At 31.6% G+C, this 24,724-nt stretch overlaps 1 protein-coding gene across 2 annotated transcripts in view; it reads right to left on the reverse strand.

Annotated features, from left to right (window-relative positions):
* Positions 1-10,936: 10,936 nt before the first annotated feature.
* Positions 10,937-24,724, reverse strand: part of LOC148618855 (poly(A)-specific ribonuclease PARN-like) — a 29,353-nt gene continuing 15,565 nt past the window's right edge. For both annotated transcript variants that reach the window (XM_088578153.1, XM_088578154.1), the window contains exons 17-23: positions 23,233-23,288; positions 22,170-22,256; positions 21,527-21,601; positions 20,928-21,078; positions 20,355-20,372; positions 12,364-12,497; positions 10,937-11,304 (exon numbers count right to left, since the gene is read on the reverse strand). In XM_088578153.1, the coding sequence (XP_088434279.1) occupies positions 11,255-11,304; positions 12,364-12,497; positions 20,355-20,372; positions 20,928-21,078; positions 21,527-21,601; positions 22,170-22,256; positions 23,233-23,288 (571 nt within the window). In that variant the 3' untranslated portion in view covers positions 10,937-11,254. The remainder of the gene's footprint in view (positions 11,305-12,363; positions 12,498-20,354; positions 20,373-20,927; positions 21,079-21,526; positions 21,602-22,169; positions 22,257-23,232; positions 23,289-24,724) is intronic.

The raw sequence follows: 24,724 nt of genomic DNA on the forward strand, positions 1-24,724 counted from the left end.
AAATAAATATATATATATATATAAACCCTTTTTTTATCAAATTGTTCAATTATTTTTCAAACAATAACACTTGATGATATATCTTTATTAAGACCTAAATTTAAATATGTGCAATGTTCGGCAAAGACTTGCAACGGAAGATAAGTAACCCAACTATAATAATAATAATAATGCAGTGTTATGCAGTTATGTATGTGTAACACTGAATGCCAAAGACTTCAAGTACATGTAATAAAAAATAATAAAGAATTCAAATAATGACAATAATAATATGCGTGATATAAATTTTAACGAGATCATTTCTATAACTATAGTCATCATGAACTCGTGGATCGTAATGATGTGTACGTCTGCACCATAAGAACAGATTTTTCCGCCGTGTAATTGTTTTTGTTCTCTTTCCTCTACCCCGGGCGTCACATTTTATGAGCAACTCGGTCTTTCTAGAAAAGCATAGGACGCCTACCATACCTGCTCCAATTGGAGTCGGGGTTGGTCATTTAATTTTGTTCCTTTGTACGTGTTAACTTGGTTATTTCATGTTTTTGTTGTGTGTATCTATTTTCCCTGTGTAGTCCTTACCCTTGGAATATATTATTTTCATTTCCGCTCAAAACTTGGTTCCCTTGATCACTCTTTCATCCTAACATATTCTTATGAAGAATCCAATACAGATTGTTTGTTTATTTCTGCTATAATGCTTACTTTCAAAATGCATATTTAAAAGTGCAACAACTATGACTTTTGACTAATTTATTACAATTAAATAAATACATATAACAGATAAATTTCACTGACGAAATTGAATTCAATGTTGGTTTGATGTTTTTATCATTCATACTTCTTGTAGATTGTCCCTATAAATCTGGGTTATCTTAATAGTGATGCTTAATATTCGTGATTTTATAAATGGAAACTTTGTTAGATCTATCTATTGCGACCATCCATGGAAACCTTTGAAATATACTTGGAACCCACAACTTCCACACAATTGTCGTATTTCCTTGCTGATACCCTTAAAGCAACAACCGATCTTGTAATTTTTCTTATGTTTTAGAGTAAAACTAATTATTGACGGTGTGAAAATATATCTGGAACCCTCAACTTCTTTTTAAACCAGCATCACCGATAGTGAAAGCGGGTCTAATAGCCGATTGCACTTCGTTCGTCCGTCCGTCCGTCACGTTAAGTGTAATTTATAACCTAAAAAAAGAGTATTTAACCACTGTTATTCAAACTATGCAGTGTTTATATGCATATTTTAAAATGTGCACCATTTATTACAAAGACACATTGTCTACATTTTAAGCATGTTGAATTTATCCATTTTGCCACTTTATGTTGTGTCCAGTGCCTAATTTGTGTAATCTGTTTCTGAAAAAGTAATTAATCAAAATATAATATTCTATCTTTGCACCGTGTTTATAAATATATCGAAGATGTGCACCTCTTATACTGGGCAAATTTGACAAATATTTAATATCATACTCATCCATTACTTTATTTCTCTTTTCATACGGCTAATACATTTGTACATACATCTCATGCCACATCTTATATATTATAAAAAAAAATCAAAGTTTGCTTTTACACGGACTGTTTAGTCAGAGTTCTTGTAAAACATAAAAATTTAATAAAAGTTTGATATAATTTCATGTGTATAACATAATTTATTTTTATTATAGTCGATTTGTCAACTCGGTATCAATATTCGTTAAAACAAAATAAACTTTTTCTACTACCATTGTTTGCCAGCTGCCACAAAATTGGCGGTGGAAACTTTCTATTTTCAGTATCAATGTATTGAATACGGCCACAGTTGCTCATGAATACATGCACTAGTATACGGAATATTTCTTTCGTTTCTTTTCAGCTGCTACATATTTCTGAAAATATTTTGGTATCTTATGAGACGATGGTATTCCTATATATTTTGCCACGTGAGATCCACCAATAAAACTGAGATACAACACGTGATATCACAAAAAATAATTAGTAGACAAGGAATATAGCGTCAAATAGAATGTTTTTGGGTTGGGTTTACTTATTATAACATTGAATATGCTGGACTGAAATTCTCAAACACCCTCTGGTAATATTTTATGATATCGGATCATGCACGCTAAAGCGGTGTTCGACACAGTTTCATTTTGTTGAAAGCTTATTAGCAGTATTGTATAAAACAAACAAATTTGACAATAATAAACTCTCACATATTCAAGTGGAAATAGTTCGAAGGCAAGTGGATTTAGGTATTTAGAACCAAGCCGTTTTAATTATTTGAAGGAAGTTTTTATACAAGATTTTAAATATGCTACAATTTCGCTCATAAACAAACCTAAACGACATGGGATGGAAATCCCTATATTGTCTGGCTGACACTTTCATCCCGGATGGGTTGTTGTTTCTGACATATACACCATACTTATTTTCGTTATATTTGATCATAAAAAGGGGTAAAGATGTGTAAAGCTTTACAGTATTATTCAACGGTCACAATACTGGGCGTACTGTAAGATACATTTCATTTATATTTAAATAAATAATGAGTCACATGCTTTATAATAATCATGTGAATGAAGTCATTTTTCTTCTGTCGTGAATGTATTAAACATCTACTACTGGTGGTCTATTGATTCTTTTAAATACAAATCCATATAAGAGTCAGTCAGATCCTAACTTACAGTCCGTCGGCGTCGGTAAGGATATCACCTCCCTAAAACCGACGACTTAAATATTTTAGAACGTATGTTATAAATATATAAACGTTACTCCCCTTCTTCACCACCAAAAGCCTCACTTTAGCCGAAACCGTACAACTCATAGAGATTAAAATGACAAATTCCTAGTTTTTGTTTAGTTCTTGTTTGTCGGTTTTAATTTATTTTTTTTTCATAACTACCATGACAACAGATATATAGTAACGAAAGATCATAATGACAAAGTCTATGAGGTATCTATAGAGTTGTACGAGAGATTTTGTTGTTTTCCGTAATTTTAGTGTATTTTGTCTTATTTGTTGTTTTCCGTAATTTTAGTGTATTTTGTCTTGTTTGTTGTTGTTGTTTATGTTTATTTGGTAGTTTTTTTGTCTTATTTTTGTTTTCAACATGACAGATGATCAACAACGACAACTTACTTAAAAGTTCTAGTTTTGCCCTCGGAAGACATTTTCGATTCCAGTTTGAAATCGAAAATAAACAGAAACTAAAGTAATGCCCCCACTCAATATTGACACAATTGTTTCGCCAAAACACTCCAAGTGGGACTACCCTAGAAACGTCTAATGTCTGTGAGACACAGACTAATGCACCCGCACATATATGGACAGTTAAACACAACAAAAAAAGCTTCTTAATGAGCTGGTATGTAGATTTATACCAACCCCCAAAAACATAAACGTGTACAAAGGAGAACACATGTAAATGAAAACATGTTTAAAAGTGTTTTCCTGATACAAAGTAGGATTTATTTTACCGTGCTGATTTGCATCATATATCATCACGAAAATTCTATCGTATCACGCAAATTGCTGCATCTGTTTTCAAACAAAAACTTTTTTTTGTAAATTAAAGAGAGCTTACAATCATGCATCCCTAAGTTTGATTTTTTAAATTATTTTGCGAAAACTTGCAGGACGGGTGGACATGGGTAAAACGATACGCCTTCCTCAACTGTTAGTTGCCAGGAATGAAAAAAAATATACATTTGTGAAGACCAGACTATCAATGCCTCCTGTTGGCAGAGTTAAGTAAAGTCATATTTGGAATTATTTCCATGAAAATTAAATTTAGACTATTATAGCTGTTTTGGTGTCATTACCTTAAAATGCTTTTATAGATTATATTTAATCCAGGAGTTAAATACTAGTAAACATTTTCGAGTGATTCCAGATAAGTGATTAGACTCCAAGGAAACTATAGTATATATATAAACGAGAGAAAACAAAAATGGTTCTTATCATATACATAATGCTTCTGACGATTACTGCCTTTTTAATAAAACCTGAAATTTCTTTAAATTGCTGTGATTATAACCTTGGTTCCCTTGATTACTCTTTCAGAGTAGAGATACTAAGTACCTTTTAAAATATCTCATATTATAAAAATAATGTTTCAGGCTTAGAAGATTAAGTTTGTAGCTTCTCCTTTATAAATCTTTGATACATCGCCAAAACAAATCTTTTTGTTAAACAAAATGCTTATACCATTCGATAAAAACCAGGAGTCTTTACCTTCAATAAAACTTTGTACAACTTCACAATTTCAAATAAATGTTCTATTGTTTCTTTGTCATCACCACAAAATATACAAGCTGGCCTGTCTAAAACTTTAACCTTGCATAAAAATGTATTTGTTACTATAATTCTATGGTTAATTCTTAACAGTAACCACTGTAATTTCGTATTTTTCGTGACTAAAAATGAATAATCTCTCTCTCCATTCATTATCACTAAATAATAACATTCTGTCTATTTGGAATACTATTTTGTATGAATACCTGATAGAAGTTTCATCAGCAAATTGTGATAACTTATTCTCTACTTGTGTTACTTCTATACCTTGAATCATACTATTTCCTCTTATCTTAATAGCTAAAATGTCCACATAAAATAAAAAAAATAAGAGGATAGTGGATCTCCTTGTCTACAACCACGGCTAATGTTAAAGACGTCAGATAGATTACCTCCTTTTTAATTGTTGATCTAATATTTTCACAGAAAAAACCCTCAACAGAACTAATAATAGAATCTAAAAAATAAAAAAAATTGCTAACACTCACGGGAAAGTCCAAGATATTGAACCAACTGCCTTCTCAATAGCAATAAGCCAGGAATATTTTTATCTTTTGCAGATTCCAATATAGCATACATCAGTCTAATGTTATGTCCAATATATCTCACATTAACAAAACCTGTCTGATCAAATTGACCAATTTACATATAATTTGTTTAGAAACAAGCGCTATAACTTATGATTATGTTTGAAAGATGAAAGAGAAATCAAGGGAACCAAGATTCTAGCGGAAATCAAAAGAATTTAATGCAAGGACTAAAACTTACTTAATTATTTTTGCAATAATTCCAGACCCTACTTTATATACTGTATTTAATAAAGAATAGGGTGCCAATTTTTCAGAAAATGTCTTATCTTTTGGACGGCAAGTGATTATTCCTTGTTTTTTTGGGTGACTGATAATTCTCCAGTATGTAAGCCATTATTTAAAGAATCCACAGTTAAAAATTTTAAATCCTCCCAAATAAATTTGAAAAACTCTACAGAAAGCCATAAGAGCCTGGTGATTTGTTATTTTTCATTTTTTTATCATGTTAAACTAGCTTCAGTTACATTCATTTCCCCCTTCTCATCATATTTGTTTCTTCAGTTTTCTACATACTAAATATTGTATAGCATGTTTTAATGTATTTACGATACATCTGTTCATATAATTATCTCTACTTGCATACAATTTTTTCATAGAAATGTTTAGTCTCCTTTATTATATCAAACTGATTCGTGACAACAGTCCCATCCTCTTTTTCAATCTTAGGTATAATTTTACAAGTAAAGTCTCTTTGATTCTAAGCCACAAAAATATTTTGTGGGCTTTTATCTTCTTCAATCCACTGAACCCCTTATCTAACTACTTTCCCTTATATTTTCTCTTTAACCTGTAGACTTGTCCCAAGTATTTCTATTTCTTTATATAATTCAGTTTCTTTTTCCCCTTTTCTGTTTTTTTTTCTTCTTATAATTAACATAGAAGATGGTTTTCCCCTTATTTCCATCATCAAAGTCTCAAGAAATTACTGCTTATGAATAGTCAACTCTAAAAGTTCATTACACACATGTTCAATATTTTCTAAATTGTAAACCACAGCACAATATTGTCTTTTAACTTCAATAGTTTTTCTTTAATCAAATAGTAATCAAGGGCAACAAGATTCTAGCGGAAATAAAAAAAGAATGTAATCCAGGGACAAAGACCAGACATGGAAAACAAACACAACAAAGAACATAAACTAACCAAAATAATTCACACAAAATAACAAACGTAAACGAGCAACTCGGACTCAACTAAAAACTAAGAGCATAGACCAGGTGCACCGGTAGGGTATGCACCCTCTGCTTTTCTAGAAACACTCACCGAGTTGTTCATAAAAAGTCTTGTCCGGGTTAGACGAAAGAGAAAAGGAAAACTATGACACGTTGAACAAATCAGTTTTCATGGTGCAGATGGATACACCGTAACGATCCACGAGTTCATGATGATGACCATAAAATTTATGTGGTGATGACTTCCATCTTGTAGTAACATAACCATGTTTCAGAAGCGTAATTGTAAGAAGTTTAGCGCGATACAAAAAATCTGCGTATTTACGGCAAGCTCTGGCATAACGTATGAGTTGTGATAACAAAACTCCATACGCAGGTGCTGAAGAGATGTTACCGCAGATAAAAGGAAAGTTGACAATACGGACTGAAAATTCATTGCGTTTGTCGTATAGTTTAGTCAATAGTTTCCCATTTCCATCGATCTCTAAGTGTAGGTCAAGATATGAGGCTGATTTCACAGTGCCTGTAGTATCCTTGATCTCAAGTTCTTTGGGGTAGATGCGATGTATCAAATCCCCGAAATTAGGATTGTTTAACGATAATACGTCATCTATATAGTGGAAAATGAGATTAAAAGATCTAGCTAAACGGTGTTCCTTCTTTTGGATAAGATCAGCTACAAAGTCAGCTCCATAAGAGTGAAGGAACAGGTCAGCAAGTAGAGGAGCACTATTTATTCCTATTGGAATGCCGACCGTTTGTTGAAAAACGCGTCCGTCACACCAGACAAATATATTGTAGATAAAAAAATTCCAGAATTTTGAAAATATATTCTATTGTATATTTGGAAGATGATTTTGAATTATTCTTACAAAGTATGAGGAATCTCTACCAAGAACATATTTGTATCTAGATGTACCCTCTTTTTTTGGAGTAACAACGATGAATGTTTTTGAGTCGGAATATTAACTGAGTATGAGGAATAGAAGTAAAAAGAGTTGAAAATCATAGGTTTTAACGCTATTGTATAATAATATGATAATTTGATAATAATCTTGAATTGAGGGTTTCCATAGTTTTATCGAATTGTTCAGGATCTACATTTAATCAATACCACTACGGGAGTAACAAGTTAGACAGCTGGGAGTATAGAGATTAAAAGTTTTGAGAGAGGTTTGGGGGTACATTTTGCAGATCCAGCTATGTAGCGTTGTTTGTATGGATTCTTGTGGAGTTCAGGAATCCATTACTCAGACGGTAGATCAAAGTCATCGTCTTAAGTAGAGAAACAAAGAGGATAACACAGATTTATGGTCTTTTACTATCTCTCCTTTGGAGAATGTAGCGGCAGTATAGTTCTTATTACTGCTATTATTTTCTATGTCTATCTCTGATAATAAACATTGGATGTAATACGTTTTGCAGACAAAAACAATGTTGTAAAATTCCAATTTATGGAGTGTAGTTCACGGTACTTGGGACCTGAAGAAAGGACCCTACGGAGAGATTTGTTTCCGATTATGTTTAAATCTCCCGTAACGATGTGACCGGAAGGACCATATTTGAATAGAGAACTTTTGCGACGTCTTTGTGATTGTGGATGTTAGCCAAATTAATTGCATCTATACCTTAGTTGACAAAGGGTAGTGGAAGAAATAATGGTTTTTCTTTATCTTGACCTATTACACAAAATGGTTTACAGGGTCTGTAATGGCCACAAGGCTGTATAATGATGAAGTAGGTTCAGAAACAGGAGTGTCAAAGACTTGTTTTGTAAAGTGAGTGTAGTGGAGTGAGAGGTTTAGAATAGAGTTTAGTTCGAATGTGATGAAGTCCAAGAGGTTTTTATATGAAAGGAAGAATGCCATCAATTGAGACATTATGCATCTTAGGTGATGTATAGTGGCCATGCCTATGACTTCTTATCCGTCTGATTTTTGTCAAATAAATTTATCACATTAATGTTATTGTTATATTGGCTTCAAAGGTTTCCTATACTTTTCTTGTTGTCATTGCACCCGTAAGGTATTGCAGTACCTAGTCTGCGTATCCACTTTTCCTCTCTTTCCCTACAATAGCTTTTACTTCAGACAGGACTGTTCGTTGGATGGTCATAATTACAATTAATTTAATCTTGACCAAATAACAAAGAGTTATTAAACTTCCATTGTTCTAGTTCTAAAGTAATAATTGAATGATCAGATCAGTAGCTCAATTACATGCTACATTTTTGAGAGCTGTCAAAAAGATATCCATCTGAAAAAAAATATTGCTTGTTTCAATGGAGTTTTTTTTATCCTAGTGTACCTCTTTGTACTTGGAAGTAATTCTATAAATGGGTCAACAAGACAAAACTGCTGAATAATTTCTAACACTATATCTCTTGCTTTTGGGTTATTTATATGCAAATTGTTACATTAATCCAATTTTGGTTCAATGACTAGATTATAATCACCACACTAATGACTCAATACATCAATTAGTAAAATTTTACATGATAGTTGAAAATTCTATCAGTCAACTGCCAAGGTCTTGGAGAAATTAATAAGCCACGAGATGTATTTAATTACCTCTTATCAAAGAATTGTAATACATGTATACATTGTACCCAGGTTACTCATTTTATTACTATGAAAACAGTACTAGATCCATGTAGGGTTCTGATTGCTTTTTTTGCCTTACTATTCATATAATTCAAGAGGATTAGCAATTTTTCTCAATAATAATTTCAAAATGCAAAGTTTTAAAGGCAATTAAAGATGTTAGAGTAATCAAGGGAACCAAAGTTCTAGCAGTAATCAAAAGAATATAATCCAGGGAAAAAGACCAGACATGGAAAACAGACACACACAACAAAGAACATAAAGTAACAAATATAATACATGGAAAGGAACAAAAGTAAATGAGCAATTCGGACTCCACTAAAAACTTGGAGCATAGACCAGGTGCACCGGTAGGTTACCAATTATCCATATCTGAGTCAATGGCAAATGTGAAAAGTACTTATCACTAGATATAGATGTAAATAAAGAAAGATTAAAATTGTTATCTATATATGGTCCCAATACAGATGATCCTTACTTTTTCAAACAGTCAATGTGTTCTTGAAGATCTGGGAAATGAAGACATTATACTGTGGGTGAATTTAACCTCAAGAATCTTTACCAACCTCCCTTTTGTGGTTTGGAACCTTGTTATAAAATTCCATTAAGTTCAACCAAACCAATACTGAAGTTACTGCACAAAAACCATTTGTCTTAAAACCAGAAAAATGCAGTTTCTGACCCCTTTTTGTTACATTATTCCTATACAGTTTAAATTACAAACCTATAACCATGAAGAGCTTAACTTTTGTGGTATCATGGTATAATTTCCAAGAGATTTATACAGTTATACTCAATGGAACATGTCTGGATGTCAGACGATAACACTAGGCTAAAGACTGTACCACTATATAAACAGATTTTATTTTAAGTCATATAAACAAAAAGCAAAAGCAAAAAACAAAAAAAATCTTTGAATGCTGTGTAAAAAATGCATTAACTAGTAATAATTTGTCAAAGTTCCACAATGGTTCATCAAAATAACAGGACCACAAGTACATCACAAAAAAACATTCAAGCTAAGCCCTAGAAAATCTATCAAGCTAATCAGTAGGAGATGAGAATGAAAAAGAATGACAAATGGACAGCATGACAGAAAGGTAGATAAACATACTGATCACCTTTTTCCTCTCCTATTAAAGGTAACAGTGTAATGATGCAGTACAATATTAAAGGTGAGGGCATATAATGAAGAATTACAGTTTTATTTATGAAACTTTATAGCTTTTACAGCATCATTATAAGTATATATCAGTATATGAGAATGATGGTGTTCTCTTTAAATAACTGCACCTAAGTTCTGGTTGTGAAGATATTGAAATAAAAAAGCCATGGCTAGACAATCTATAGTTTAAATTAGTCCTAATAAATGTTCATTCAGTCATTGAATACAGGGTCTAACAAGACTGCATTCAACTTTCTGTTCACATGAACTTCCTAGCTTTTACCTTTGAAATAATACTTTCATGACAAGATGTTGCACACTACATTGTGCTATAATATCCCCACTCAACCATTTCTGTCTAACTTGGAAAACTGGAAAACGGAGACACGGTAAAAGTCATCATGCAAAAGCAATATACCCATCTCCTAAGCATGCCATCCATTAAAAGCTGGGAAACCTGGCATGAAAATTTCCATTATGCATAAGAAAAATTGTCAGGTTGTATGGTAAACAGGAAGTAGATAAGTAAGGTGTCTGAAAAGTGAAAACACAGTACACGTTATCTTTCAAAAGCAACATACCAAATATCTAAGCATTCCCTCTGATAAAAACTCATATATCTCTGACAGAAGTGTATCAAATGGACAGACTGTTAGATGGATAAGATGATGTCAATATAGTGGGGGTATAATAATTATGAAAGCTGAAATCTTACTGGCCGACCTGAAAGTTTAACTGAACAGAAGTAGAATGCATACGGGTTGTTTGATCCTTCCTACAGTGAATGAACTGAACGTTCGTAGACTCTCTATGATGATAAAGGTGATAGCCATAATAAAAAAGTTACTGATGGTAAAAGTGATATAAAAAATTAAAAAGTTAAGAGGCAAATAAGGCCATGGAATTACCCTGCAATTTCAAAAAATGTAAGCACTTGAAGAATTGGGATCACGGAGCAGACATGGTATTGATTATGGAAGTTAACAATCCCCCTTGTATACTGCATAGAGAGGTTCTGTTGTAAAAATAGACTAATCTAACTGATAATGAAATGAGTATATCTCGGAAAATGTGCTCATGCCTGATGACATAAAGTCAATGGAAAATAAAACTCATTATTAACATAGTTTAATTCTTCAATCAATAACTTATGTATTCTGTAAATGTAATTTGACATCAATTATTGTACCAAAAATGAACACTGAATGGCTATTGATACTGATAGTATGTGTACATTTTTACAGAATGATGATCAACATGAGTTAAATCACTGTTCATAATACTATAGATGTTTTAAATCTATTACACTCTTTAGTATATTTTACTTCATTCAATTTTTCAGAATTATTACTTCATTGTTCCTGTCCCACAAATTACCTTACACTTTTTATGAATATTTCTGTAGCTTTACTATGTGTTGGTTTGTTTTATCACCAACTTTCTGGTACTTCAAACATCTTTTCATCACCGCCTCCCTCCTCTGAAATTTAGCATAAACAATTTTATAAATAGTACATCTTTAAATGTAATGCTTGTGTTAGTAAGTAGCTTTACTTATGGATGACACATTTCCATAGCATCTACAAATAACATGATGTAGATTTAAAACTTTTCTTCGTGTATAATACTTGTTAGTGAAATTATCTCACACATGAAACACCTTGTTACAATTATTTTTATCAATGTTATTCTGCATTGTGTTCATCTCCATGTGGATCACTAGAACCCTTAATCTTACATGGACAGATGAACAAAATAGAAAATGTGATTCCAATATTACCCATAATTCCTTAGTCAGCAGGATATATAGGAAGTAGGAGCTAAGTAGAAACACAATGGAAAACTATTTCCAAAGTTTCTTGAGCCAAACACACCATACACTTTATCTCACTATCATTATATCAAACTTAATCAATATAATTTCACATGATGTTAAAATCAAATTATTGTTAATTATTTTATGTAATTCTATATAATATTGTAATGTACAAGAAGCAGAGATATGACTTACAAATAAAGTTTATAAATATCATGATGATTTTTAAAGTACAAAGCAAGAGTGGGACGCAAGGTGTGGTTACATATAATAAATAAAACATATCACAAGGATTCATTATTATTAAAGAACATTAAAATACATTGTGCTGCAACCACATAACTAGCAACAAAAACATAATTACATGATCGTTCAGTCACACTCTCTGTCACTTCAACTAAAGACATTTTTATACAAAGGTATTTTAATCTGGGTAAACAATAGCATGTCATCGCATCACAATTAAAGTTTATCTTAAAATAAAAAATGCATACTAAAACTGCTTACTAGGTAATATTATATCAGAGTAAAATCATGGACAATTTAAGTGGCTCAAGTGCTCAGGAAACAACACCCTAATTATGGGAAATTGATACAAAGCAACCGCAACAGGGCAGTGATCAGTATCTAGCAAAACAGCAGAGTCCTATTGGTTCACAAGACAATATGTAAATCTACTGTCCCGAATTTTAATCATAAGTTTAAGTTGTCCAAAGAAATTACCTTTCCTTTTCTTTTGACTAGGTACTTGGCCATTTTTACCCTTATTCTTCACAGCATCAGCATAAGAAGGTACCTCAGGAACTTTGACTTCAGTCAGTGGAGGGGTGATAGATCTTGAAACAAATGGAGGAGCACTGGAAAAATAAATAAATTAAAACACACTGAGATATTTTCCTTAAACAAATTTAAAATAAGGCAAAGTTCCTAATTTTTTTTTGGAATGAAGACCAGATGACCTAATATAGTAATATTAGATAAAACAAACATATTACAAGGGGGTTAATGATTTATACCCAACTCAAATGAAATCTAATGAAAATACTTTAAAACACACAAATTAATAAACAAAAAAAGGCATCTAATGGTACATTAAACTGACAACCTGACATATTGTGGGCAATAAACTATGCACATATTTGGACCACAAATGGGATTGTAATAAAAATCAAACATCATCTGTTTTTTAAAGTACTATTAAAACAATTGTATAAAAAAAATTAATGCCTTCATTACCTCTCAAGTTACCATCTGGAAACCAAAAGGGGACAAACAGATAGACAGACATATGGACTGTCCATCAAATCATATATCACATTATTATTGGTAAGGTGGGATAAAAAAAACAAACAAACAATGTAAACAAATATAATTTAATCTCCAATAAGCAAAAAACTTTCTAATTCTAATTCTAATTTATGGATTTCCAAACTATATAAATTAAATACATTTAAACAGGATGGAAATCAATCTATTTCAAGGATGTAAAATAATCAAGTCATTAAGACCTGGTTTATTTGGTGTAGATCCACACAGTGATGAAAGTGCATTTTAAGAAGACACAAAGCAAACTATTTTTACATCAAATACAGGAAAATTGAAACATGAAATACAAGATATGAATTTGATGACAAGCAGGAAATAGATGGTGTACTTTAAATTAAGATAGCACAAAAAATCTAAGTTATTTATTTCGGTATAAAAGTACTCTAATTCTTTTATGGAGATATTGTATTCTAGTTCGTATTACATAATTCTTTAAGTAGCTATTGTAAAAAGTACTGTACAGTTCTAGGAAAAAGCATGACTTGTAAATGACAAGGTTTTCTGTACCACATTAGTGAACATGTATCTCCCTCGACACACCATATACCTATCAAGTTAATATGATCCATATTATAGCATTAATTAAAAATAAGTAAAGATCTAATTTTTATAATTATTTAACACAAGTTTATTTTTAAAAAAAGAGATGGAGAGATTGAAACTTGCATACTATAATACATAAATAGAGGCTCATGATCTGTTCTCTTGGAAACACCCAAATTTTCTATCGGAATGTTTAAAGGCAATTAGTCCTTCAAGGAGACTGAAGTATAACTCAACACAAAATTCTGCCTAAACTTTTGGAGCCAGTCTAACACCCACAGAGAATGAAACCCTTACATCTGACATCTTCTTCCCTGGTAGAGTTGTTGTCTTTAACATATCCACCACAGACATCCTTGTAATATAACAGGTAAGTACCTGATTTAAGAAACGGAATTGGACTGCGACAATTCCAATTAAATACTATTGAAAACAAGATGTTGAGAATCATTCAATCATTCGAAACATCTATTCACAGTTCTTTGTTTTTTTTTTTTTTTTATTATTATTAACTCTCAAAAACAAGAAAAAGGTATAAAATGGCTTTAGTTGAAACACTTTTTTGGGCAAATAACACAAGAAAAAAGTAAATATTTGGCTTTTAGTTTAAACACTTTTGATCAAATAACACATATTCATCAAAAAGACCCATAGCAAACAAGAATCTTGAAACAAACACAGCTTATACACAGTTTAAAAACAACAACAACAACAAAAACAAGAGGCTCTCAAGAGCCAGAATCACTCACATGGTTTAATAAAACTACCAAATTTGCACAAGTGATATTTGTCATGATACTGAACATTTAAACATTAATCATCATAATACTTATGTTAACCGAATAACATGGTAAAAGTGCAAACAATCATTAAACAAGAGGCTCCCAGGAGCCTGAATTGCTCACCTTGTTAAAATTTGTCTTTCAATGGCAATGAATTTAACAAGGAGTTGTCAAACAATTTTGACTCAAGAAGACATTGGAAGGACTATCATAAGGATCACTTCAGCAATTGAGTTTCTTTTGATCTATTACAGTTTCAAGATATTGGCTAAAAACTAAAAAAAAAACTTCATTTTTCATATTTCAAGGGCAATAACTCTTACAAGGATTGTCTGACAATTTTGATCCCTGAAGATTTTGAAGGCCTTATAATAAGGATCATTTCAGCATTTGAAATAACTTTGCTAAACCTAATGGTTTTAGAGATATATGTGAAAAACTACTGTCTGACCCCTATCTTCTATTTTTAGTAATGGCGGCCATGTCTTTCCATGGATCAAAAATCCCCAAACCAGTACTATGCAAGATACCCCAAGAACATTCATACCAAGTTTGGTTCAAATTGGTTAAGTAGTTTCAGAGGGGAAGAGTTATGAAAAATTGTTAATGATGACGACGACGACGAATGACACCTAGTGAGCTAAAAATGACACTCTCAAGTACCACAACTCCAAGAAATGTCAACAAATTTTACTGAAATTTGCACCAATAACAGATATTGAAATAATGAACATTTTATTAATTTACATTAATCATCAATCTGCTTCCATTTTCTAAATAATAGACAAAAACTGCCAAAAAAAGGTAAAATTACCAAAAAAAGGGCAATAACTCCAGAATTAGTAAAACGATTATCTTGAAATTTATAGGGAAGACAGATCTTTCTTTAGCCAAATATCTTAGGACATCTCAGATCTTAGTTTTTGAGATATAAACAAGAATATATGGTGATACCCCTATGTTCTATAATTAGTAACAGCTACCATGTTTTTTGGCAAGGGACCATAACGAATACAATTTTGGAAGCAGTCATACCAAGGATGGTTGTCACCAAGTTTTATCAAATTCTGTACAGTGGTTTCAGATGAGAATATTTTTAAAGAAAAGATAACGACAGAGGACAGATGATGATGATGGACGTCAAATGATGATAAATGCTCACATGGCCTTTATGGCAAGGTGGGCTAAAAAAGAAAAGAAAACATACTTTGCCGAAGGAAATATATGAACAGGAGCCACATTATCATGTAAAACGTCACTTGTTTTTACTATAAAGTTTTCAACTATAAAAACACATCAGTGTTTTCCTTGACTTGATAAAGGATAAGATTAAAAAGGAAAGACATCTAAATTACTGTAAACCAACTAATTTTCATGAGCTTATAATTTTTGCTAATTTTGCAAAGAAGAAAAAATTGTGAAAATAAATCAATCCCAAAAATATCCCAATTATTACTGAGAAAATGTCCCAATAATTATTGAGAAAATATCTCCAACTTGGTTGGGACAATATCCTAATCATTATTGAGAAAATACCCCAATCATCATTGACAAAATATCTCCATCATTGTTGAGAAAATATCCCAATCATTACTGAGAAAATACCCCAATTATTTTTGAAAAAAATATTCTAATCATTATGTTATATGAAGTGTTTGTAAGAAATATAATCCAGAAACGTAAAAATGACTTGCTTTACAGAACAATTCTATCATTTCTAAGATCTAAGATTGTTTATCTGATTTACTAAGCAAGGAAATGACAAAATGATTCATGTAATCAACAGATACAGACAGACAATCTGAATGATTCATGTAACCCACAGGTACAGACAGAAGAGACAATCTGAATGATTCATGTAACCCACAGGTACAGACAGAAGAGACAATCTGAATGATTCATGTTAACCCACAGGTACAGACAGAAGAGACAATCTGAATGATTCATGTTAACAAACAGGTACAGACAGAAGAGACAATCTGAATGATTCATGTAACCCACAGGTACAGACAGAAGAGACAATTTGAGTGATTTATGTAACACACAGGTACAGACAGAAGACACAACCTGAGTGATTCATGTAACCCACAGGTACAGACAGAGGAGACAATCTGAATGATTCATGTAACCCACAGGTACAGACAGAAGGGACAATCTGAGTGATTCATGTAACCTACAGGTATAGACAGATGAGACAAACTGAGTGATTCATATAACCTACAGGTACAGACAGACAATCTGAGTGATTTATGGAACCTACAGGTACAGACAGAAGAGACAATCTAAGTTATTCATGTAACCAACAGTTACAGACAGACAATCTGAGCAATGTAAGAACAGATGATCATTTCATGAGATCCTGTAATATTTTACCATTTCTACTACCAATATTAAAATATTTTGGTCTCTTATCAATTCAAGACAAAAAGGTCTATTTTTTAAATCAATAGACAACTCAGCAGTTTAACAGCAGACAGGATTATTTACTATACTGTAGTCATGTTAAGTAAAGTAAATGGTGATGAGTTTTTTGCTCCAAAATCAGACAACAAATCCTGAGAAACCTCCATTTAACATTCAATAAATTGTAAGTTGGTGTTACTTTCAATAAGACTATCCTTCCCTTCATAAAGCTATGCAAATTAAGTCAATTTAGTGCCGTCTTTAACTACAAGTATATGCACTACCTCGGTTTGTAAACACTTGACTTTTATCAATTACAGTTTCAAGCCTTACAACCTTTTAAAAGTAATAACCCATTTAAGAAGATGTCAAAAGGAATGTAACTGTAGCCAAAACAAGCTAAAACTAATTAAAAGAAATATCTCATTTAAAGAATTGTAAAACTTTAACCCAATGGAGATTTAAGTCTAGCTCTAAGACATAAGAAGATATTAAATAGTTACATGTACTTTTGTACATTTGTCATAACCATGGAGTAATTAATTGAACTTGCTAAACTTCAACCCTATTTCTTTAAATGTAGATACATCAAGCAAATCATGTGGCAATGTGCTGGTGGTTTCAGAGAAAAGTTAACAACAATGGAAATAACTAACGATGATCTCAAGTCAAAGTTAGAGCTTACAGGCATTGCCAAGCCTCTTTCTGTATGACAATAATTATTAATAACAAATATATCATGCTACAAAAGAGTCACGTAAAGACAATTATGACTAAGTCAATAATACCTTAGTTATCTATCTTTTTATAAGTACTTTATTCTATTTTTATCAACAATGTTTAAGTATCAAGTGGGTACACTAAGCACATTTTTATCAACAAAAACCAAATGAGAACTAAGACAAATGGATAAATGTACTTATCAGATTCAGGGTTTCAGGAGAGAAAATTTTGGATAAGGAAGCTTAAAATATATTCAATCATCTCTAACACATGGTTTCTAATAAAAACAAATATAAATAAAAATACACAATTTCTAGTAATATATTGTAATTGGTACAAATTTGCCTTTTGCTAAATTCCTCAAAATTTTTCTCAAAATTTCCTGTGTGATTAAGAATACTATAGGAAACCTTTTTCCATTTTTGGTAATTTGTACGAGTCTCATGATGAACATCACATACTGGTATGACACAATGGGATAAGGTGAAACACCACAGCTCATCATTAACTTTCCTATGCTTGGAGTTGTTATTTTAAATATTATGCAAAGAATCAATCATATGATAATTTTTGTTAGTTAAAAAAAGCAAAAAATCACAGTATCATGAGTCATGTGTCATAATATCTAAATATATCACAAAAAAATAAGGCATCCAACAGAAAATTGAATAATATCCCACTGCATTGTTGGGCAATATAATCTACAAAGCACAAAACACTGTGTCTTCCATTTATCAAATATTTATACATGTAACAGCATCTGCACAGCAGCATTAAATAAATATTATTATTTGATAGTATCATAAAATTATATTCAGAGGTACATGTAGCTGGGGAATGGTAGTAAAAACTCCTAACCACAATTAGAGAAAATGACAAAGACTGTGTATGCTATTGGAAACCTCAAATCCATTAAAATTAAAAATCAAAATAGGAATTCAATTGCATAACACTAGTCATTCTCAAGTTTACTTATATAAGAAGCTGTCATACAACTATGGCCAAATGGTAATTTTTGTAGACTTATTCAAACTGAAAATTGAAGGGATCTTTTCATAACAGATTTTATTCTCATATTTTCATTTTGAAAGTGGTCACATGACTTGCATTATTCTGCAGTATTTAATTTACCAATGCCATCAGTCTGGTCTGGAGCTGGAATGTCAGTTAACTGCTAGTAGTCCATTGTGCATTAGTGTAGCATATACCAGTAATCAGTTTCTTCATTTCTGTTTTAACATCGGACTAAGACTTTTTGAAATGTGCTTTAGATGTGTTTAATTGTGTAATATTTTACACATTGGCCAGATTTAAAAAGGGGGAAGGTTGTGATCATACCAAAAAGTACTTTAACCCAGCAGCATTTTTTTTATGCCTGTCCCAAGTCTGGGAATTTCTGGCCTCTGTATGTATTGTTTTGTTTTCACTTCCAGTTTCTTTTTATGTTGCTGGAGTATATTTCGCTGTACCTGTGTATAATGTCTTCTGGGGGCCAAATGCAGTCCTGCCATGTGGTGTGAGGGTTTCCTTGTCATTCAATGAACACCCAAAGGTGGCATTGAGCTGACATTTTCATCCTGGTGGGGTTGTTGTCTCTTTGACATATTCACCAAATCCTTTCTCTTTACATGAATTAACTGATCCACATGATATTGACTGGTCTGGCATGATACTGCCAACTTGTAATTTGTACATGATTGAAACACCTTTTGCCTTAATGACCTTGACTAATGGCTGTCATCCAGAAAACGGATGACCCAAAGGGCTAGCTGAGGATTGCCTTAATTTTAAGTTAAGAGAAACCATTGGGTCATAATTCCAACAAGGGTGGTACTAGTGAAACCTATATTATATTGAATATTCTTGTTCTAGATTCCAAGTCATTTGTATGATTTCATTACCAACTAATTCTCATTTTTAAAAATCTAAAATGATGATGAAACTTTATTTTATGACTGTGGTACATATGCATGGAAACAAGTGACATCAATGATTGAGTCTTCAAGGGATTTCATCAGGGATCTTATATGCAACCTTACAATTATGGATTGACCCTGAGAATGGGCAAACATCACATGACAATGCTAAATCAAATCAGATCAAAAATATTAATATGAGTATAAGATACAGGACATTCCTTTAATGCACCATACTTGTAATTAACCACCTACTTAGGCACCAACCATTTCATTAGCCAGGGAAGTTCTTGGAAAAAATAAATTGATTCCAAATTTAAATTATAAGCAAAATTTTTTTACTCAGCCAAGGACAGATAACAATATTATGATTCAATAATATTTCCCTGATTTCATAACAATGTATTTTTCAAATAAAAACTTTAATAAACAAATTTTCTCACTCAACAGAAAATCCCACCTCTAGAAGAAAATAGTCTCTGACTTGTGTGCTGTCAGTCAGTTCTGGAACCAAATAGCTTAACTAAAGCTTAAGTCCCATTCTGTAATAATCCATTTTCCTTTAAATTACTGCAAGTTATAAGCAGCATCAAAGCTTAGTGACTATAATTGGTAACATTATTAAACTTTCCAAATTGTGCTTATTGATATTTTTAACATCTTTGGTGTGTGGAACCCATTTTCATGACAACTTTTTTTGGTTTTTTGCTGTCGTTGGCTAATTTCGCGAAAAGACTTATTTTTGCATTTTAAAAAAAATAATATGCTTTTTCGTGACCATTTATTTCTGCAATAATTCTACGTCTGTAAAAGTTGTGAAAATAAATTCCTTGCATAAATTATTTGGTTTACAGTTAACATAAAATGGAAGATTTTACCCCCTCCCCCCCTCCAGGGGTCACGTCACATGTATGATACACCTTATAGTCCTACCTATGCATTCATTACAAAGCAGTTATAAGAAGATATACTACAGAGATATTAAAGCAAAATCAAGCATAAAACACAGATGTATATTTACCTTTCAGATGAGGTAGTTCTGAAACAATAATTAACAGGCTACTGAATGATATCATTCTGTAGATGGAGAAATTATTCCATGTTTACGTCCCTTTAAGCTACCATCTTTGTTTGATGTAGAAAACATTCTAACTGTTCTAGTCTAATATCTTATTAAGGACTAAAATCTTCAAAAGAATTTGACTAAGTTGTTCAAATTTCCCAAAAAAAACAGGAATGTCAATACTAAAGGTAGGGGACTTGACTCAACGTAAATTTCTTTCTAAAGCATTTCAACATGATTTGTGTGCTCTTAAACTTGAAAGCTGTTCTGCTTTTTTAAACATTTCTTAAAAAATACCGAAAAATACCAGCTAAGTTTTAATACCAAAGTGGCTCTATTATATTATACCAAAATTTAAACGAAGATTTTATTTGCCAAAAAGACACTGTCAAAGTATAATGATTTTAGGGAATTAAATAACATCCTCCTTTAGGACATGATGTAGAGAGATGAATTGTATCCCATTTATGAAAAGTAAAAAATCATCATTTTTTCATTTGATAGATATTAATATTTAAATATCATACTTACTCTACATTTAAAGATTTTTGTTTTTTAGGAGGAGGGAATGAATCTGGTGCTGACATTGGTCTTTTCCTTGACACAGACCCATTAGAAGATTTGTGGTCATAGTAACTCTTAATCACATACACACTTTCCTCTTTACACAAAGTTTGCATCACTACAAAATTAAAATGTATAATTAGAGTTGAATCATGCAACTTTGAGAAGTGTAAGTTTTAGTAAGTTTTTGACTAAAATGAATAAAACCTTAGTAAGCGCACTCACATACCCAATGCACCTTCATAAGACAATCAGTCCCAAAAAGTGGTCCCCTGGATGGATTTCTATGAAAATCAATCCCACACGAACAGTTACCAACATTTCAAATATCCTTTTAGCTTGATTATATCATTTTATGTCAAAATCAAATAAACAGTGGATGATACATGTACTTGTTCAATAGTAATGATTAGGGCACTATGAAATTATGAAGGGCAGAACTCTACTTTGAGCTAAGTGAATGCTTAGTAGTTAGGCAGCATTAGTATTGAAAGTGGTGCCACTCTTTTAATTTGCCACAAAAAAGACCACAAAAATTCACTGCCATTGAAATTTTTATGAGATACCTTTCTTAGCTTCTTCCTTTTTGTAAAGTGCTACAAAAGCTGATGTATCATTTAACCATGATATCTGGATACTCCCTGCAAATATCATAAACATACAGAAAATTGTCAGAATTAAAACATTCAATCATTTTATTGTAATTTTACAATATCAAATTAGTATCTGATTTATTATATATGCTCACAGTCTGTTTTTTTTTTTTTTATTATTATTTTTTGTTAGCAGATATTTTCGTAGCTATTCCTATAACAAGAATTTCTCCTTCTCACAATCAATGGATAGAAGTGGACGTACTTTTATTCCTCGGTATCATTTTTTGTGGTTTGCAAAATACAAAAATACCAATCATATCAAAAGGTTCAAGGTATTAATTTGTTGACTTCTGGAGTATTAAATTTTTTAATTTAAATTTTATATGTTTGGGGTTTGAATTTGATATTTGATGGAACTTTAAAAGAGTCTCTGTACCATTGTATATTGGTTTTGGGGAAATAAAGATATATATAAAAAAAATCCATGAAAGTAGGCATCTATTAATCACTAGTTCTTACATAATAATTCATTTCCAAAACTAGTGGGTTAAAATTTCACAGCTCAGTTCACACTAAAATCATTTAACCCGGTTGTTGTAAATAGTAAACTTACCAAATGGTGAAAAAAGCTGGCACAAGTCATCATTCTTCCATTCTTTAGGGAAACCCACATGGAATACATGGTCCCTCTTCAATGGCACTATAATATATAAATATATTAATGCAACAAATTGTTTAACATAACAGAATTAAATGCTTAAAATAAACAAAGTCATGACATGCAGTATTTTTCAGCCAGTCAGTAAGTTCCAGGAGACAATAAATGGAGGAATTTGTGACCATTTCATTATTTGCTTTCAGTTACTATTAGGCTCTTTTACAGTGAAGCCTGTCTAAATTGAAACCTTTTTTTTATCAATTTAAAATATCAGAATTGATATAGCAATCCCCAGAGCCTTTAGATTTGTAAAACCTGATAGCATCTGCATTAACTTAACACTACTGCTGGAAAATAGTCCCATTTGCATACAGATAGTCCACTTTGTAGGTATTTCTAATATATCACATTGAATTCTATGCTATTTACGTCAATAAACAAACCCAATAAACTACTTTTACTGCAAACTAAATATGCTTAAGTTCGAATGATTTAACAACAGTTTTGACATGGAGGTCAATAAATTAAATTTCAACCTGACAATTTAGAATCTGGGAAGGGCCAACTAGTAGTTTGTAGTTCAATTATGCAGTATGTCTGAGAGTTTTGTGTTCATTCATCTAGGTGTTCCAGGTTAACTGATATTGAACCTGAATATTATGCAAACTGGTGCACTACTACGCTATATCATGAATTTCGGTGCAATGGATTTTTTTATAAGTACATCATAATCAGAATGGTGAATTTAAAAATAAAACAAAGAGTTTAATATGTGCCATTTATAACAGTAAGCTTGTGTTTAGATACCCCATACTTTCCTTTTAACCAAAACTTTTGCATTTTGATGATTATTTGAGGCGTAAAAATTCAAAAGATCGCATAAATTGGTTCAGTACATGAGTACTTTGATTAAACAGAAAGATTTGTTCAGTTCCTACAAGTTCAAAATATACTAAAATTGGTATGAAGGATCTTCAGAAGGCAGGGAGCAAATGAAAACACTATTGATAAAACTTACAATCAGTCCCTGACAGATCTATGTATGGAGCATCGGTCATTCTCATTAGGAATATTCTGGAATAAAAAGACAAATTTCATATATATTTGAAAAAAAAAACTTAATATCATCATTGTACATGTATAAGAAAGCACATGATGTCTGTCCTATTATCAATAATGGTCATCAGAAATCCATATTTACAACTTTATCATTATAGAATACTGTATTTTCATACCTCTAAAATTCTGAAGACCATAAAATGTGAAACATGTTTTTGATTATATGTCATAATTAGACCTATTCTTAGAATATATATTTTTATTATTGGTAAAATAAAGATGAGAAATTAGATGTGAAATCACATTTTTTAAAAGCCAAATTTCTAACCAACTTGGGATCTATTCAAATTTGGTGCTAACAAGGATATGGTTAACAAATCCAGTACAAAAGTATGAAAATAGTGATTTTTAATTAGATACAATGTACAATTACAATACTGATTTTACTTAGGAATGACCAACAAACATAACAGAAAATTTAAAAAACAAGCATTCTGACAGTATTGCTGATGCAATACAGTGTCCCCTTTCGGCCTTTGAACTCATTGCCTTTATGAGAATTTTTTTCTATACGTGAACTAACAATGGATGGTGTTATTTTTTAATAATCAAGAGAAAATAACTCTTGAACAGCAAAAGCAAATTCCATCAAAATCAAACCTGAGCTTCATTTTACAGTAGATAATAACATTTTTGCATTACAGAAAGCTGCATAAAGACATTCTCTTTCTATCAGCTGGAAAGTTCGTTATTATGAATTAAAGGGCAAATAACTCTAGAATGACAGCGGTCTCACTAACCACTTCCGGGTCAAATGGCCACCCCCCTATGTAGTACCAAAAACACACTGAACCTAGACATATGCATTGTAAGCGCATTATTCGCGTGTATTATGATTAAAAGTAGTCAAAATAAAGCTAAGAATGTGTACTTTAAAATCATATATGTAATTAACTACAAAAGTGTATGAATATTGTTTACATGTGTGAGTAATTTGCCTCCATGCTGTCAGTTAGCAGAACAGGTAAAAATGTGGATTTTCAGTATTATTTATTCAAGTAAATTTTGTGAAGAATTTCTACTATCATCGTACTATTAGCATAATAATTTTGGAAGCCTTACTTTCCAAGCTTCGCAACGGTATGGAACTTTAAGATGTCATTTGTCCTGGGAATTCACAGTGAGACTTTGAAAATTACTTTTTTAACATGTAAAGTAATGGAAACGTTAGAAGTGGTTAGTGAGACCATAAATTAAATTCTGGCATATTTCAGAGAAATGCATAATTTGAGGAAAATACCTTTCCAGGTCATTATTTCCATTCTCCCATAAAATCAGTATAGTGATATTGGTAATCTGGCTATATTTTAAGAGGTGCATTGTGCAAGGTATTTTAAAAAACAACATAGTAACAAGATTTTTATCAGTAACAGTGACTCAAAACTTGACGT

The sequence above is a fragment of the Perna viridis genome, chromosome 4, assembly GCF_037379345.1.
Source record: "Perna viridis isolate PV_CMFRI_1.1 ecotype Kerala chromosome 4, ASM3737934v1, whole genome shotgun sequence".
NCBI classification, from domain to species: Eukaryota; Metazoa; Mollusca; class Bivalvia; order Mytilida; family Mytilidae; genus Perna; species Perna viridis.